Below are 17502 nucleotides of genomic sequence, written 5' to 3' on the forward strand. Positions count from 1 at the left end.
CGAATGGAGTGGATTTTTTGGTGTTAAATGAGAATGGTTTCGATTACGGATATAAAAAATAAAAATTCAACAAATTCTAGTTCGGTTATGGTTTGTAACCCGACCCACTATGAACAATAACTCGTTAGCCCAAACCACCTGCCCAAAATACTTAAGTCCGGTTATTATTACTAGCGTGTAGGTCTTATATAAACCGATCGAAATCAGTATTCTATCCGATGTGGGACTATTGGGGGTGTTACATGGTTAGTCCAAAACCACACCCTAAAAACCCTATAATATACAAATAATGTAATTTTGCATATGTTTATTTTAATAAGTAATATGTATTAATAAAATTTTAAAATATTTAGCATGTTAAATAGTCAAGTTAAGCTTTTCGGTTTTGGGTATGGGTTTTGGGCTTGTATTCACATTCAGTTTCGGGTTTGGATGTTTATACTTGGTCGGGTATGGATTCCTACTTCTTGGGCCTACGACAAAAGACAAAATGGACCCTGGGGCCCGGCCCGGTACGGCCCATAATTTTAATAAAGAGGTCGACTTCGCAATAAGCCTCACTTCCTATTGGGTCGGCCCGGCCCATTATTATCCATCCATATTAATAAATTTTATGTTAACTACCCCTTTAGTAGAACTCCTAATAACCATAACCATATATGCTTCATAAACTAAGTAACTAACATTAAAAAGATTAAAAAATTAAAATTAAAATACTTAATAATATTTTTAAAATAAAAATTAAAAAAATAGCCCGGTCCGCCAATTGTCGACAATTGTTGGTACAACATTAATCTTTTCTTAACTTGTGTATCCAAGGCTTAAGATCCAACCTGTCTCAGGACATGTTGAGCATGAGTAACTTACAAAATAAATCAAATCACATCTCGTCCTCAATTACATCCATATTTTATGGTGCAGAATTTCTAAAAGAGATTCCTTTCTCACATCAGCAACTACAAATATAAGCAATTCAAAAAAAGAAAGAAAGAAAGAAGATCCTGATTTTAAGTCACTCTGTTTGTGCTTAGCACTACTGCACTACTTTATTCCCCCACTACTATGAATTAAGATATCCTGTGGAGGACACCTTAGAACATGGAATGAAGAATAAAAGCAGTGGATGTCATGTCATGATCATTTGAGTATGAGTTTCTTCATCCAAGTAGTTTGTGTTATTTATTTATTTTGCTTCATTGTGCTGCTACAGTGAGGATGTGATTCTGCATCATCTATTTTATTTACCTTCACTGCCGAATATGTCCAACTAATTACCAGAATTTATATGAGATGCAGAAATTTCACCACTGTATTAGCTAAGTTAATGAGTTAGTGGATCTCGTAGTTCGCCTATTACGAGTATTCAAATAATCCGACATAAACTATGCAAATGATACATACTTCTTTGGTAAGAAAATTATAACTGTATTTGATCTGAAATGTCACTAACTTCTTCTGCAGGTGCGTACAGCGCATTTCTATTCTCCTTTAGAGATTTGCAGGAACAAAGCAAAATTAGACCGAATCATAATCTTTAGATAAAGGTCATTTCCATGTTTTTTTTGTTGCAAGATTACTGCAGAAAATAGCGGCAGAAGAGAACAATGTGTGATAAATTTTGTCACAAGCTCTTTCATTCCCTTTCTTTTGTAACAAATTTGACACCAGTATGTATTGAGGAAATAAAAACTGAAACCTAGAGGTTAGACTAAAATATACTTTCATTTCTACAAGCCTTCTAAACGCATGTGCTCTAGTCGATTCTGTACCGTCGGGGGCAAAAAAAAAAGGGGGGGCTCAGATGAGGATGATGACAATTTTTACTCTTCTGTTTAAAGAAAATGACAAATAGTTATTCCTTTGTATTGAGTTATTTCTATGTAATTTTACTAGTAAAGATAAGCGATAAGATAAATAAAGACGAATGCCAAGCATTAACAGTGATCAAAGCTGACAAAATATTTCTAGACAGGAAACCATGTGCAAACTTCTAGATTTTACTCAAGATGAAAATCAGCAGCAGCTACAGATTGCGAGAATCGGTTGCCAAAACAGTATACAAATGGTTTCTGAGGTAAGGAAGAAAAAAAAGAAAATCACCCAGTGCATCAAACCAAAAAGAAGGAAAAAAGAGAAAAGAAAGAAAAAGAATAACAGTTCCCTTTCTACAAGAGGGATGGAAGAATCACTCGACTGCGAGATCTACCATTGCTCTAACAACTATTTACATTCAAATCCATAGCTGTATCCAATTCCTTTTACTCTAAAAAATCTCCCTTAATGACGAGCCGTCGGGCTTCTCAAGCCCCCCAAGTGCTCAACTTTCTCTATATAAGAAAATTTCTTGGTTGGCTCGATTTTTGGTGGCTTCTTCAAGTCCGCGGTCTCATCTTCCTTCGTTTTGGATTCCTCCGAATCGAAATGCCAACCCATGAAGTCCCATAGTGTCATTGAATTCGGCGCTTCTTTCAACTTCTCCATCTCTACTTTGGGGTCCAATTTCTTCGCGGGTCCTGCCGGTGTCTCCGAATCTGATAACGAGTACCTTCTGGTTGAGTCCTTGAGGGATGGGTCTTGAGTGAGGGAATCGGCGTAGAGGACGTCTTCAATTCGCGACATCACGCTGAATGCTAAGCTTTCTAGAATACGTGAGTAGCTTTCAAGAATGGCGTGCCCGGCGTCCTGGAGAAAATTCAAAAACATTTCTTCGTCATTGAGTAGTTAATCAAATTCGTTGCTTGGAATTTGTCCCCAACCAAACGCGACCTTACGAACCGAAAGATAGAGAAAGAAAGTGAATTTTGTTTTCCTTACTTTATTGTATTGGATCTTGCTGATGTCGAGGGAGGACTGAGGGATGCCAGGGAATTTGTGCTTGAGGAGATGTAAGATGGTCTCTGCTCTCTCTTCGAACGCCTCCCGCTTCTCCAGGCTGACCATCGAACCCCATGAGGACTTGCCATCCTTGTTGTGCATCTTCCTCTTCCAAATGACTATAGACGCCTCGATTCGGTTCTTGAGGTCGAGGACATTGTGCTCCGTCGACAGGTCCATCGATGCGAGGAATTCCTCAGGGTCGAAGTCAGTATCAACTGTTATGCTCTTGTATATCACATCTCCAAGGCTTGCCCTCCCATTCTACATTTGAATTTTGATTAAATAAGTAACATATTTATAATTTTAGTACAAATTTGAAGTGCAGTAGTAGGGAGAATGAGAATGTTTTAGGGGTATATATATTTATACCCTTGGTAGTGATTCAATGTAGACCTCAGGGACCTCCATTTCCATAAGAACCTGAGCATTTATCGCCATAGCCGCCTTGAGCACTTGGTTCGCAGACTCCTTTTGGTATTGCAGCCATTTTCTCGACATCTCAGAAAGACCGTTAGACGGGACTTTCACAGTTGGAAGCCACCACTTGTCGCCTTTCCTTTGAGCACTCCCCTCATCCGACTCTTCACTGTCGGCCTTTACATACCAAAATTCAGTCTGATCTTTAAAGTTGTCGAGAAAACCCTGAATTTCCATACAAACAACAAAAAAAGAAGTATTAGTACCTTCATCTAGTAAGCTTTAACATGTAAATTTTGCTTTTGGACAAAGAGAGAATTGTTTTTCTTACTATGAGCATCGCATCTAGCTTTTTCAATGCAGGGATGTTCATCTGAAGATCTCTTCGTTGCTGGGTTATCATTATCTGTGCGAAGAGAGAAACCAAGCAATGTTAAAAGTTTAATGCAGGTGCCTATCGCAGTATCGCTCTCTCGTTTCAGATTGCACAACCACATAAGAATCTAGGAAGTAAAGATTATGAAAGACAACAATTGAAAAGGAATTTGGTTGTGACCTCCATGCTTTGTCCATCTTTTGTTGTCTGTGCCGAAGGAACAAACTCGACAATGTGATCAGTGACGGATAGAAGCCAATCGACTTCTTTCCTCCATCGTGCCCTCAACTCGGGAGGTATTGGTTCCAATTTCCGGTGTTCACCGAAAACTGAGGCTGAAGAAATACAAAAAATAACAATAAAATAAATTCATTACGAATCAACTCGATTGACAGTTTTTGGATATATCTACTAGCATCTTAATTTATATAAATCTATCAAGATGATGGTTTACTCCCTTTTCTAAACTCGAGAACTTGTTTCAATATGGCCATCTTATAACAATGAGATACATAATAGGATTAGAAAAGTACCGGCGAGATTTGTGATGGCATTGGAGATAGCAAGAGCTGAGGAAACTCCTTTTCCGGAGCCTGACATGTCCTCTCCAAGAAGAAGCTTCGCGAATCTCTCCTTCATTAGCTCCATATCTGGATCACAGAAACCAAATTATTGATGATCAGTCAACAAGAATCATAAATATGAGTCATAAATTGCACCAGGGCATGCACCTCAACCTTGTTAACACATTTTCAATATCATCCTTAAAAGCACAGCTTTTTACTATTGATTCCTCGGTGTCTGACAATGAAATCCTCTAAAAATTATAACATGATATGAATGGAACAATGAGTTTCACCTGAAGGAGGCCCCTCCCGACCACCATTGGCGGCGGCACCGCCATGGCGAGACCTTACAGTTGTCTCCGATGCCCCGCCAGTCGATGCTGCAGCCGCTGAACCATTCCCGCCCACACCACCGATTTCGAACATCTCCTTCGCACCACCTCGCGACCACTTCTCAAGGCTGTGCCCCCTCTTCAGGAACCGGACCATCACACTGCTCAACGCCTCGAACTTGGATCGCAGAGCAACAGGCCGGTCCGGATCATCCCTCAAGTCGAAGAAACCCACTATGGAAAATGTGGAATTGGAGTGGGAAAGGGGGAAGCTTTGTTGGAGAATCAAGTGTAGGAGATGAAAAGAAAGGGAAAGGTGGGAGCTTTTTTTGTTGAATGGAACTATAGAGGAGGAGGTAGAAGAAACACAAAAAAAGGGAAAATGATGAGAAAGAGTGGGAAAGGTGGGAGCTTTTTTGGTGAATTGAGCTTCAAAGGGGAAGAGTGAAGAAACCCCAAAAGGAAACAAGGTTAGGAAGTGAGGAAGAGAGGGAAAGTTGGGAGCTTTTTTGGTGAATTGAGGCCTAAGAGAGGTGGTTGCAGAAACCAAAACAAGGAAATGGAGTTAGGAGATGAAGAGAAGCAAAAATGGGGGCTTGAATAAGGGGGAGGAGGAGGAGGAGGGGGGGAGAAAACCATCTTCTCCCAAAATTTGTGATTTGCAACAAAAGAGTATTTTGGGAGTTGGTTTGGGGTGGGTTTGTTTTTCTTCTGGTGAAATGGGGGGAATGTCTTTGTTTTTTGTTTGTTTGTTTTTTTTTTTGCCTTTTTTTAATTTTTTCTGTTTCTAAGAGATCTAATGTGGGGTGCATGTTTGTGGAGGGAGAGAGGGAGAAGTTGGTGGAAGGTACTATGTAGTATTATAATATAGAAAGGAGCAGTTTTCTGGTTGGTTGAACTTGTTAGAGAGAGGAGAGAATAAATGGGTAGGGCTTAACCCTAAAAATAATAATAATAATAATAATAATAATAAATCTTATCCACTTGATTTGAAGAGGTATGAGGCAAAGAAAAAGCCCGGGAAAAGTGCATGAGAATGCTCCCTCCCACTCTCTTTTGTGCTTCCCATTATAGGAGTCATTTGGGTCCATCAAATGGACAAAGTTTTAGCCATTTGAAGAATCCAATGAATCCTTTAAGATCTAATGGCACCAAAAGGCAAAAGGTTGTAGAAAACTATATGCTTGTCCAATTGTCTCAATTATTGTACCTGTATTCCCCAACTATTGCAACTTAATTTCTGAACTTTTCATTTAAATGTTTCAGTTCATGAGGTTTCTCATATATTGCATTTTCATCATTGGCCACTTAAAAGAGGGGGGAAAAAACTCATAAAAAGCTTTCCCCCCCTGTTTCAAGTACATAAACAAGATTAGTCATATGTAAAAAAAGGATAAAATAGTTATTTTATAGAAAAAGAACTTTTTTTAAGTTCCAATATCAGGATAATACAGAGATCATTTATGCATTCCCCTCATACAACCAAAAACATGTCTGTATTGTCAACTCATAAAAATTTAATTTTATCACTTCAAAAAGTAAATAATACAAATAATAGAATCATGCAGCTGGCAACATTAGAAAAAAAAAAAAAAATTTACATGACAGTTTTATTCTTTTCAGTCAAACTGCACCGATATTCGATGAGAGTTCCAGCTCAACTAGTTTTGACCAGCAGGATGTTACTCTTCCATTATAGTAATGCATAACACAGTCCAGATTTTGTAATCACACAGCACAATCCTTTAGCATTCCTCTTATCATGAATTAAACAATTTTTTCACCACCAAAACAAATGCCGCACCACATCCAATAGAACTAACAATTATTAAATATCATACAAATCAAGGAGCACAGGAGTACAATCTGATGTTATCTGAATGGAGGTTTCCATCAGAGCCCCTTTACAATATGCTGTATACTGCAACACAATGAGAATCAAATGCAGGGGAAAAAAAAAAAGAAGAGAAAAGAATCAAATGCACTTACTGAAGGGGGCATATACATAATAATGATTAAAATTATAGATTAGATATTAACAGATTTTTTAGTATGCTACCGTTATCTACCGGCAACTCTTGAGAAGGTAGGAGGACGGGCTGGAAAGGCTCACCGATGTCCCTGCAATACCTATTTTCTTTGTTTCAGTTCTGGCTGGCATGGCGCATCCACTAAAATCTAGAACTCGGGCCTCTGCCTATTAACATAAAAGAATTTTGTCAACATGATAGCCACGGAATGACTAATTGGGTGTTATTAGAGATAACAATTGAATCCGCACATCGTATAGCTTACACAAGTCGATAAGTTACAACTAGAAACCAAATTGGCTTGCTCAGTTTTATGCATGGCTAAACATTTTTATATTGTTATAAATATGTTGACAAAAACTGAAAGATAGATGTTTTAGAGGCTGTACCAAACTACCAATGGACTCCAAGGTCTGAAAAGTGAAAAACCACGACAAATCTTATTGTCAAAAGATTTTTGATTTATTAAACTACAGTTCATGCAACTTCAATAATTCAATGGACAACATAGATAACAGTTACTGTCTACCTAAAAATAAGGTCAATCAAGGTCCAGCACGAGGGTCAAAACTGAATCTCAAGTATGAAATTGAGATCACCATGAAACTTCAGGGACTTGCTACAATTGAAACTTAGGACAATTTATAACCCAAAATATAGTGGAGTACCGTGACTTTAGGTGGCATATCAAATACCTTCATCGACTGGTCTTTCTCTTTCGGGAAAATTTTCTTGTCTGATTTCCTTTCCTCAAGACCAATCCTGGGGCTTCCACTAGCCAACACCTCATGGGCTTCAGCCACAGCTGCAGCAGTGTGCTCGCTCAACTGCCTCATCAGCCCGATGGCATCATAGGTTCCATCTCCTCCAGGACTCATCAAGTACCCAATATCCTGTCAAAGTATAGAAGAACAGAGACCAGAAATGTCAATATTAAAAAATTGATTAGAAATTCGGAAGTTCTCAATATTAATGATTTAAAGTAAATCATCGCACATAACAGTTAGGAGAGGCATTGCATAAAGAATATTAAAATTCTATAGAACACCGAAGAATATGACTTGGATGCGTACAGAAAAGCCACTTTTCCTATACCTGATATGTCATGTCTGTCTCAATTCTTGGTGCAAGGAGTACTGAGTTCATGAACCAAGGTGACTTCCAGGCAGAAGGAGATTCTATTCCTCGTTTGATGCTTGGGGTGTCAGCAAGTCTAGCAAGAGTAAGGCCACACTTAGAGGGAGTACAGAGAATAAAAAAATGTGGGCTGCATATTAATACAAGGATCACAGATCGCACAATGTGCGTCACTGATAATATCAAATTACAGAAAGTATTGTAAGTTAAGAAACCTGCAGCATCACATAGAAAAATAAGAAATTGGATAACGAGGTGAAGGGTTGCATATATTCATCTTACATGTTTAGATTCTCAAAATCTACATCAATTGATGAGCCAAAGTTCTCAACTTTAACCTCTGTTGGTTGTATAGATTGTATAGAAGTAGCAGGTAATGGAGGCTGGCCTTCCCATTTACCAACACTAGGAGAAAGGACAGAAATGAAGTTCAACTGGGAGGTGGAGCAGCATTTGTCTGATGTAAAGTCCAAGGGTCTGAATTGATGTTTTGAATACTTTGCACCGGTTTTTGAATACCCAGGATATGAACCACTTTCAGGAGAAAACATTAAGAGGTCATTAACGTTATATTCAACGAGAATTCCAGCATGCTGCTGCATAGAAAATTCATGGACAAACAGCTGTCAAAATAGTGAACAATGCAAGGGACAAAGACGAAATCTCAGTTCCATGCATAAATTCGGTATTAATGTGTTGGCATTATATTTTGATGAACTATTGGACGATTGCAAAAAGATGTCAAAAATAGAAAAAATGAATCGGGCACCATAAAGCCGTTAAGAAGTACAGATGAAATATGGGAATAATGACAAAAGAGCAAAAGCAGGTATTATCACCAGTAGATACAAGTATAGAGAATAATTATTTTGTACATTAGTTTTCTGTGTTTCACAATTTTCCATGTAAAATGAACCAGAGTGTCTCGTCAATAATGAACAGATGCTTCAGTAGTCTCATTTTGTCTGTAATAGCTACTATGTCTGGTATAATATTCATCTGGTATTTTAGAGATGTGTGTCTATTACTTCTACTAAGCGTCTGTTTTCCAAAATAAAACAAAATAGGCTGATATTGCTCTTGTACTTATTTGATGACATCCAAATAATGTTTATGATATTCATCAATGATGAGAATCCTGCAACAGTAATCCAAACTTAGGATATTTTATTATGAATTATTGGGTTATTTTGGTGAGATGCTTGCTTGGATATATCTTTCAAAGGTTGTAGCAAAAATTTTTCAATGAATTTCCTTTTTTTGAAATGTTAGGGATATAACTTTCATTGAAAAACAATTAATGAATAAATTATAGAAAAATAAATTACTTACTTTTTATATTGGTAAAGTATTTAGACCTGGCTAGAACCAATTAGCATCATCACACACTATGATGCAGAAATGGCTAGTGAGAGAGCATATGCAAGTAGTCAGTATTGTGACATTGTTTAACAAAATAAAGAGTTATTTCATTCTTCAGTTGCAAGTTATCTGGGTGTGATTCATAATCAAAGACATTAAAGGCCACAAAGCACTTACTTCCTCTTCTGTAGAATTTGAATCAATTTTCCAAGCTGAAGCAGATGTAGACATATCTTGTCTCGCCATAGTTTCAGACCTAATCGAACTAGGTTCTTCAACAGTAATCTTCTCATCCTCGGAAACATCTTTATCTTTTCTGTATCCAGATGCATTGCATAAATCTTCCATTCTTTCAGCAGAAACTTCTTCTTTCATTCTCTCACAATTTGACGAAGATCCACAAGCAAAATTTTCAGCTTTTGCATCACCAATACATGAATCTGCAAACTGGGCTGTCAAGGATATACTCGAGGATATAGCAAACAATTCACAATCCACAGTAATCCCAGTCTTTTTATCCGCTCTATGATCATTCGAAGGAGATAACAATTCGCGCTGCCTTTTCTTCATAATCGAAGGGGTGCATATGAAGCTTTTAGCAGCACTCTTGAGTACAAAATCTGGACTCTCATCATGAGATGGCGAATCCGAGAAGCTGAATGGATTAGAGAAGTTCATTGATGACCTCATCAGTTGTCGAATTCCAAGCGGACTAAAATCCTGCTGGAGATCGTCTGATGATGATATGAGATCGCAGCTGACAAATGGAATATCCAAGCTCGGAAATCGGGGCGGTTCATAGAATAGTGCTCCATTATCCTTTTGTTCCTCATTTACCACCATTTGCTTTCCATCTGATAGTGCATCAATTTCCTTAAGAACTCCATCATCAGGACATGTAATTTGCACTAAATTGTTGGTCTCTGGAAAAATATGATTTCTCTCAGTTTCATCACTCTTCCCTGTCGATTTACCATCATTTGGGCAAATAAAAGAGGGATGAACTACAGTCGTCAAACTCTGGTAATATGATGAGTCTAGCATACTAGATGATGAAACATGGTATAAGGGGGATGTGTAAGAACCAAAATTTCTATGAGGTTCAAAAGAATATGCATCATGTTGGCAACTTATACCTGAGAGATGACCACTATTTGTCATATCTGGTGTACTAATAGTATACTGTAGGGAATTATCTTGGCAAAAGTCTGACGGAAAACTATGATCACTGCTAGTGACAGAAGCCGGCACTTTTGGTCCTCTGAGTTCCTCATTTTCAATGTAGAAATTGCTGGATGTTCCATTATATTCCAGGTACTTTTTGGTATCTTCTACTAAGCTATCATCAGGCATTTGTTGTAAGGCCATATGGGTATTAATTCTTTGAGAAACTTCAACCTCATTATCTACATCTCGAGCCTCTTCCAATGCAGAACGTTCATGTGGTACATTGGGTAATTCACGTGTGATTTCCTCAATTGAATTCTGATACTCTTGGGGACAGAATGAGAAATCATAATCTTGCACTTCAAAATCATTATGTATAGGCTTTACTTCCAAATCATCACAAATTGGATCTGCATTACTCAATTCACAACTGGATTGAGAGCGAGGAACTAAGGCAGACGAGGCTTGACTACACTCGGACAAATCTTCAATTTCTTGCCTGAATTTATAGCCACTATCTTCACTGTTTTGTCTAGTTACAGAAGATGTGGGGATATGGTGGGAAGGATTTTCTATATGAGATAAGCCCTGAAATTGTGAAAGTAAACCCGACGCTGAATAGGAGTCCAACTTCTTCTTCACAGAACTGTTCCAGTGATTTTTAATTGCATTGTCCGTCCTGAGAGTGAAACATTTAATATTTGATGATTCATTCCAGAGTTCATAGAAAATGAGTACTTGCAAAAAAAAATTAAAAAAAAAGAGTTAACAAATGAAAAGAAAAAAAGAGGTTTTGAGTAATATGATCACACTAACAAAAAGGGAAAAATAATCACTTCTGAAAGACTGAAACATGTAGGTTCTAGTTCTGATTATCACCTTCCTGGTAAAAACTTGGTCAACTCAGCCCACTTATTTCCATATATTTGATGAGCATGAATCAGTGCTATCTCCTCATCTTGAGTCCATGCCTCCTTGTTTATTGCGGGGTTAAGATGATTGTGCCACCTGAAGTACATATTTTCCACCATTATATATGATTTTTTTTTTTTTGAAAAAGTATGTTTTACAAACAAAAGCAACCAAATGTTCAATGAAAATACTAACAAACAATTATTAAAATCATAAATTGCAAAAATAATGAATATATAAAGTAGGATATAGAAGCTAGATATTACGTTTTCATTTCCGGGAACGTATTTGACACAAAAACTGCAAGATACTACATGTGAAGAAAAGAAAGGGCATCTAACCAGCTGACAGAAGAAAAGCTTGGCTTCTAAAACATGTATGCCTGGGATGATATTTAAGAAGTTAACATATAGATTACAACCTATCTCAAAGGGGAATACGCAATTGAAACGAAATGATTAAGACAATGATTAGCAAATGGATAGTTGCAAGTTGCAACCTGAGTGACATAGAATCCAAGGCTGGCGTGCCTTCATTCAACTTGGATAATCTTATACAATTAGCTTTGATGCCTCTTTTGAATGCTAATTTATACCTAATCCTAGATTTTGGGGTATTCGCTCTTAGCTAACAATCAGTATGAAAAGGAGGAACCAAAAGATGATTAGGGAAGATGGAGGTTATTATAAGTATCACCAAGGTGACGAGACATGTAAAAAGTCTGAAAACTTATGTTAATGCTGATTAACTTAATGACTTTTCTAGTCCACACAGTACCTTTCTCGGCATTGCTTTCCAATGCGTCCTGGTAATGCCTGTGATATTGTTGACCACTTCTTAGGACCATATTTTTTCACCATTTGAATAATTATCTCATCTTCCTGTAAAGAGAAAAACCAGTAAGAAAAAGTTGGATGTAAAAACAAACCTATTAGACAGAACTTGTGAACTGACGTTTATAAGCAATATAGGAAATAAGGACAGGAACAATTCAGATAACACTGTCGATTATATTGCTTACCTGTTTTGACCAAGGTCCCTTCACAAGTTCAGGATTTAAAACCTTCTGCCACCTGTGCAAGCATTGAACATCCGTCCTATCGAGGAAACATTCAGCTGGAAGATACAGCAAATAGATATTCATCAAGCTTCAACACATATAAGAAAAGAAGCTAATATATCTTCATTACATATCAAATGATAGCCCATGAAAATAAGAAATTCAAAACACAGCAATGTCGGTAGTTTTTGTATGCATGAATGGCAAGACATGAATTCAGAATAAGAAGAAAACAAAAATCGTTGATGCAGTCGCTGTATAATTTCACCATTCCATGCACCACCAAGAAAGAAAATTATAACCAATATAACTGGTTCACAACAGCACATAATACCTAACGACTATACATATCAACTATAAGAATCATGAAGCCTGTAAAAATAGCACACAAAGCATAAATGGCGAGACAAGATTGCAGAATAAGAAGAAAACCAAAATTGTTGATTTAGTGGTTGGATCATTGCAACATTGAATGTACCACAACCCAAAAAAAAAAGGTAAACCATGTGACTGTTCCACACAATTATACTTTATAAGAAATATGAAGCCAATAAAAATGGCAATTTTATTATGGTAATGATGTTAATATAATTAGCTGCATCATTGCCACATTGCATGCACCACAATTTTTTTTTTTAAAAAAAGGTAAACCATGCGACTGATCCACAAGAGCACACATTACCTTAATAATACAAATATGAAGTATAAGAAAAATGAAGCCTATAAAAATGGCAATTGTATAATAGTAATGGTGACGGTAAATGGCATTATAATCTACAATAACCATAAACTGAGAAGGATGAAAATGAACATGATTTAACAATTCTCACAATTCTAACACAAATATGAAGCAATATGATGCTTGCTGATTTTAAATAAATTAATAAATGGGCGAGGATATATGATGAATGACATCAAACATGCATATGCCTGCATGATAAAAGAATTACAAAGAGAAATTCAAACAGAAATACATAAGAAAAACTTTATTTAGGCTACTTTACTTTCTAGCCCAGTACATTATTCCTATTAATTACCTATCTTTTTCCAGTTTTTGCCGTTGAAACGCTGAACAGCATTGCACAGTATGGCATCCTGCATAGATATAACAAAATATTCTAAACACACTTACACGCAACATCCATAAATTCCAAGAAAATGACACTTGATCCTACTAAAATGTAAAAAAGTTCCTGAAATAAATCAGTAATTCTTGATTGTCTTCAGAGAATTTTCAAACAAATCAACTGTCACTGGCTCATAATTGCAAGCTGTTCTAAACCAAGTGCTGCGGAAATTTAAAGTAAAGCTTTTTTGAAATCATTTTTCGTCAAAACTTCATATGATCGCATTCCATCTGCTACAGGGAAAGTGACTGTGTAGGTTTTGCATCCACAAAGAAGAATGTACTGGACTATATCTTACATATGGTATCATTCAGAGGTTACCTCTTCAGGTGTCCACTGGCCTTTGGTTGAGCGGCGTGTCGGACCAGTGGTCCTCCTGCAGAAAAAGTTTCAGTTTGTGAACAGCACATTAAATCAAAAAGACATAATTGGTGGGTTAGAAGCACGTAAGACGGATTTCGAAGCCACATCACAACTAAGGTGAATAGTGTCTAAAAGGGTTTACCCATTCAGTGGCCGTCGTCTCTGAGCATTATTGCAACTCCCTTGATGAGCAGCCACTGAAGTAGAAGCTTCACCTCTCTCGGAAACCGTCTCCTTGTCACTTTCCATTTCTGACGAATATCTCTGTCCCGATCCCCACCCGATAGAAGAACTTCTCAAAGAAGGATCCCCAAACCATCATAAAGAGCCCAAGAGGGCACTACGAGATCCCTCTGATGACGACCAAATCATAGGCTGAGAAATGAAATCAACAAAGATGAAATTTAGCCCTCGACAACAACATTCTATGAAATCTTGTCAATTTGAACAATAATTAGTGGATATTCGACATGCAATTAGAAGTCTCAAATAATCTAAGCTACTAAATTTAATATCCCAACCAAGAACTCAAATTGCCAACTTTCCTGGAATTATCAAACCAAATCTCCAAAAAATCATATACATTTACCACACCGACCGAAAATCTTCCCAGAAAAATAAAAAAAAATCCAAATTGCGCATTCTCCAAGAAATAGCAACTGGAGAAACAAGGTCTTACGACTATAACCTCAAAAAGCAAACCCTAGTTTGAAATGGGCTGAAACAATTCAAATCTTGAAACAAAGAAGGTAAAATTCACAAAACTTCACATTTCCAATCAAACAGATGCAATCAAGGAATCTTAGTTTCACAATTGATCAATGGCGCGTATGAGATCTATGTAATGCCTCCTCCAAATGGAGATCGAGAGAGAGAAACGAAGGGGAAGAGAACTGAAGATGGGGGAAAATATTTTATCCGATTCGTTCTTTTGCAAACTATAATTATTAGAGGGGACGTATTCGAGCCGTTTCAAAACCCTACCCTCGACTCGTGTGAGATCGGACGGAGGAACGCGCACGTGCATGATCGGAAACGCGATCCTCTCCGTCCGCTGTGTGAACGTTGGTGCCCATGGTCCACGCGAGCCGCCCCGAAATTTTGAATTCCAACGGCTGACTACCGGCTGTAGGCGGTGGAAGGATGTGCGAGTGACCGGCTGAGGAGAGTGAATCTTGAATTCTTATGGCGATTTCATAATTTTTTTTTAAAAAAAATTATATATTTTTATATTTGCAGCTTTGGTCCTTTTGACTTTGCAATTTACCTAAATTGATTAGTTATGTTCAGAATTTTTTTTTTTTTTTTTTTTGTTACTTGATCCAGTCCAATCGTAAGTATTTGCTCTCGATATGGTTTGGTTATTTTGGTCCAAACTTGCTTGTCTAGTTTACTACTCATTTGGAAAATAATAACCCATATTTCTCTTTCTTTTATTTTTAATTGCAGCAATACACACTAGAGTGTTGCTAACAATAGGCAAAATATTAGAGGTTTTGTTGTAAAAAAAAAAAATAAATAAATGTGGTTTTGAGGTACGAAAGTTGAAGCTAATTCGAAATTTTTAATTTGCCGTAGAGAAAAGCTATCAGAGGAAACTAATTTAGCGCATGTTTTTCCTAATAACATTTTCCAAAAGTAATTTTAATAAATAATACTATACTCTACATTGAGCCAAACAACTCTGTTACTAATAGGTTTCCAAACATTCCTGACCATCATCACAGATTTTTTTAAACATATTTATCTTCTAGTATGTTGAACATCAGAAATTTACTGAGTACGCATCCCATAAGTTAATAATCAACAGTCTCAACTTGAATGGGCTGTTGATTTCCGAACTAATACCTTTTAAGTAAATTATCAACCGCGGTAGGCACTTCTTAATTAAGGGCTAATCTAGTAACTTCTAACTTTATACAGTATCTAAGGACCTACGAGTTATGCAGCTCTAGCCTCTAAGTAATTGTGTTTACTTTTTCTTAGTTGTCTTTAACTTTTTCTTAAATCGAGTTGTCTCAAGTTCTATAGCTGAATTCATTTTTCATATGTACAAAATAGATAACATAATATCTTTCTCAAAAAAAAAAAAAGGAAAAATTCAAACCTAGTCAGTGGAGAGGCCCCGTAGGACAACATCGTACCTGCGAAGTTGGTGGCTCTAGTCTCTTAAGGAGGATATGGATACAAATTTATTACACTAACAAATGGTTGTTAGACTCAAGTATTACTTATTAACTGGCCTTTGGTTCTCAAAGAGAGACACTCAAATGTGAAATTTATATTTCGGATGAACACTCTTGATCAGACAGCAATAAAAAATTTTATGCATTGTTATGAGAAGAAAATATTTATTGGATGCATTCGATCACTGGCGAGTAGTGAAATTTAGGAATTCACAAAGTTATAATTTTATGATGAAAACATATAGAATGTATCGAAATTATAGATAATTTTGAATATGCTATTCAATCTTTCAAACTTTTAATTTACTATTCAATATTTCAATTTATTTGATTTGAGTGAGTCGAGCGATATTTTAACTTTAAAATTTAAATAAATTACTTATTTTAATAAATTTATAGTTAAAAAATTGTATAAAGTATATTAACTAAACATGTAAAGATAAACGACAAATTCAAAAGTTAAAATCAGAGTATCGTCGACTGACACAAATGAAACAAATTGAAAGATTGAATAGTAAAATTAAAATTTTTAAATGCTAGATAACAGATTCAAAATAATCTATTGTTGAAGTAAATTGCGTATATTTTTATCTAATTTTGTGTTCAAAACAGTAACAATTTCGAGGGAAATGCATTAAAATTTTTTAAAAAATCACAAAACGTACGGATGCACCGAGTGTAGGGAAAGTGTCTCCAGCTATCAGGTGACACCATTTTCCGGCGCAAAGGGGGTTGAGGATTTGCTCTCTCTCCATGGAACGGATCCCATCGCTCCGAAACCATCCCTCCTCTCCCCATGGAGCTCCCTCCTCCACCCTTCACCGACCCTTCCTTTCTCCACCCCAACCCCACCCACCCGCACCTAGGCCCTCCCCCCTTCTCCTCATTCCTCCATGAGAGTCCCCTCCCACCTTCTCGCCCTTCACCATCCGACGCTTCTCCACCCACACCCGCTCCCCACCCTGCTCTGCGAAGCCGCCTCATCTCCCCCAAACCCTCCCCCTCCATCAATCACTCGCCGCCTCCGGCCGCCTCGCCGCAGCCCTCGCCTCCTTGTCCTCCGCCGCGGCCGCGGCCGCCCGTCGGACCCGACGGCTTCGTCTCCGTCCTCCGACACTGCGCCGCCCCGGAAACGCTAATGGAGGGCCGCGGCGCCTCCACGCGCACATGGTAGTCTCCGGTTTCGTTCACGACCCCTTCGTTCTCAATCACCTGATTAATTATGTATGGTAAATGCGGGCTCTTGGCTGATGCTCATTGGGTTTTTAAAGGGGATGGCGAAGCCAAAATTTGCATTCTTGGAATACCTTACTTGTGTTGTTAACTGCAATTCGGATTTTGATAGAGCGCGGCAACTGTTTGATGAAATGCCTAAAAAGGATACAGTTTTTCGTGGATACGATGATCTGGTTATGATCAGCACGTTTCGGCCATGTGAGGAGGCATTGCTGGTTTTTGTCAGGATGAGGAGTTCGGATTCTAGGGTTGATCATTTTGGTGTTTCTAGTATTATTAGCGCTTGATAGCAATCTTAGATTTTCTAATAATGGAAGCAGAGCTCCATGGCTGTTCGAGTAAGTTGGGACTCGA

The 17502-nt window shown here is 37.5% G+C and overlaps 2 protein-coding genes across 2 annotated transcripts; both read right to left on the reverse strand.

Moving 5' to 3' along the window:
• Positions 1-1981: 1981 nt before the first annotated feature.
• LOC109706341 (rho guanine nucleotide exchange factor 8-like) lies at positions 1982-5508 on the reverse strand. Its single transcript, XM_020227128.1, has 7 exons — positions 4530-5508; positions 4204-4320; positions 3851-4005; positions 3626-3700; positions 3247-3519; positions 2815-3138; positions 1982-2682 (listed from the first exon to the last, which is right to left on the reverse strand). The coding sequence occupies exons 1-7, from the start codon at positions 4723-4725 to the stop codon at positions 2278-2280; spliced, it is 1545 nt and encodes a 514-aa protein (XP_020082717.1). The 5' UTR covers positions 4726-5508; the 3' UTR covers positions 1982-2277.
• An 873-nt stretch (positions 5509-6381) lies between these two features.
• On the reverse strand, positions 6382-14614 carry LOC109706342 (myb-related protein 3R-1-like). The gene is made up of 12 exons (XM_020227129.1): positions 14415-14614; positions 13869-14101; positions 13685-13739; positions 13274-13331; positions 12198-12292; positions 11954-12057; positions 11144-11272; positions 9275-10943; positions 8018-8331; positions 7694-7811; positions 7294-7491; positions 6382-6765 (listed from the first exon to the last, which is right to left on the reverse strand). Exons 2-12 carry the CDS (start codon positions 13973-13975, stop codon positions 6634-6636), a joined length of 2979 nt encoding a protein of 992 aa, XP_020082718.1. The 5' UTR covers positions 13976-14101; positions 14415-14614; the 3' UTR covers positions 6382-6633.
• Between the last annotated feature and the right edge of the window lie 2888 nt (positions 14615-17502).

This window comes from Ananas comosus, unplaced genomic scaffold (genome assembly GCF_001540865.1).
Source record: "Ananas comosus cultivar F153 unplaced genomic scaffold, ASM154086v1, whole genome shotgun sequence".
Lineage (NCBI taxonomy): Eukaryota > Viridiplantae > Streptophyta > Magnoliopsida > Poales > Bromeliaceae > Ananas > Ananas comosus.

Excerpts from the sequence above, each read along its gene's own strand:
- LOC109706341 (XM_020227128.1), bottom strand. The coding sequence starts at position 4,725 with ATGGTCCGGTTCCTGAAGAGGGGGCACAGCCTTGAGAAGTGGTCGCGA. Across the intron at positions 3,520-3,625 it reads AGCTAGATGCGATGCTCATA|GGTTTTCTCGACAACTTTAA; the intron begins GTAAGAAAAACA and ends ATGGAAATTCAG. Across the intron at positions 3,139-3,246 it reads ACATTGAATCACTACCAAGG|AATGGGAGGGCAAGCCTTGG; the intron begins GTATAAATATAT and ends ATTCAAATGTAG.
- LOC109706342 (XM_020227129.1), bottom strand. The coding sequence starts at position 13,975 with ATGGAAAGTGACAAGGAGACGGTTTCCGAGAGAGGTGAAGCTTCTACT. Across the intron at positions 11,273-11,953 it reads GGAAAGCAATGCCGAGAAAG|GTGGCACAATCATCTTAACC; the intron begins GTACTGTGTGGA and ends TATGTACTTCAG. Across the intron at positions 7,492-7,693 it reads AGACAGACATGACATATCAG|GATATTGGGTACTTGATGAG; the intron begins GTATAGGAAAAG and ends ATACTTTGACAG.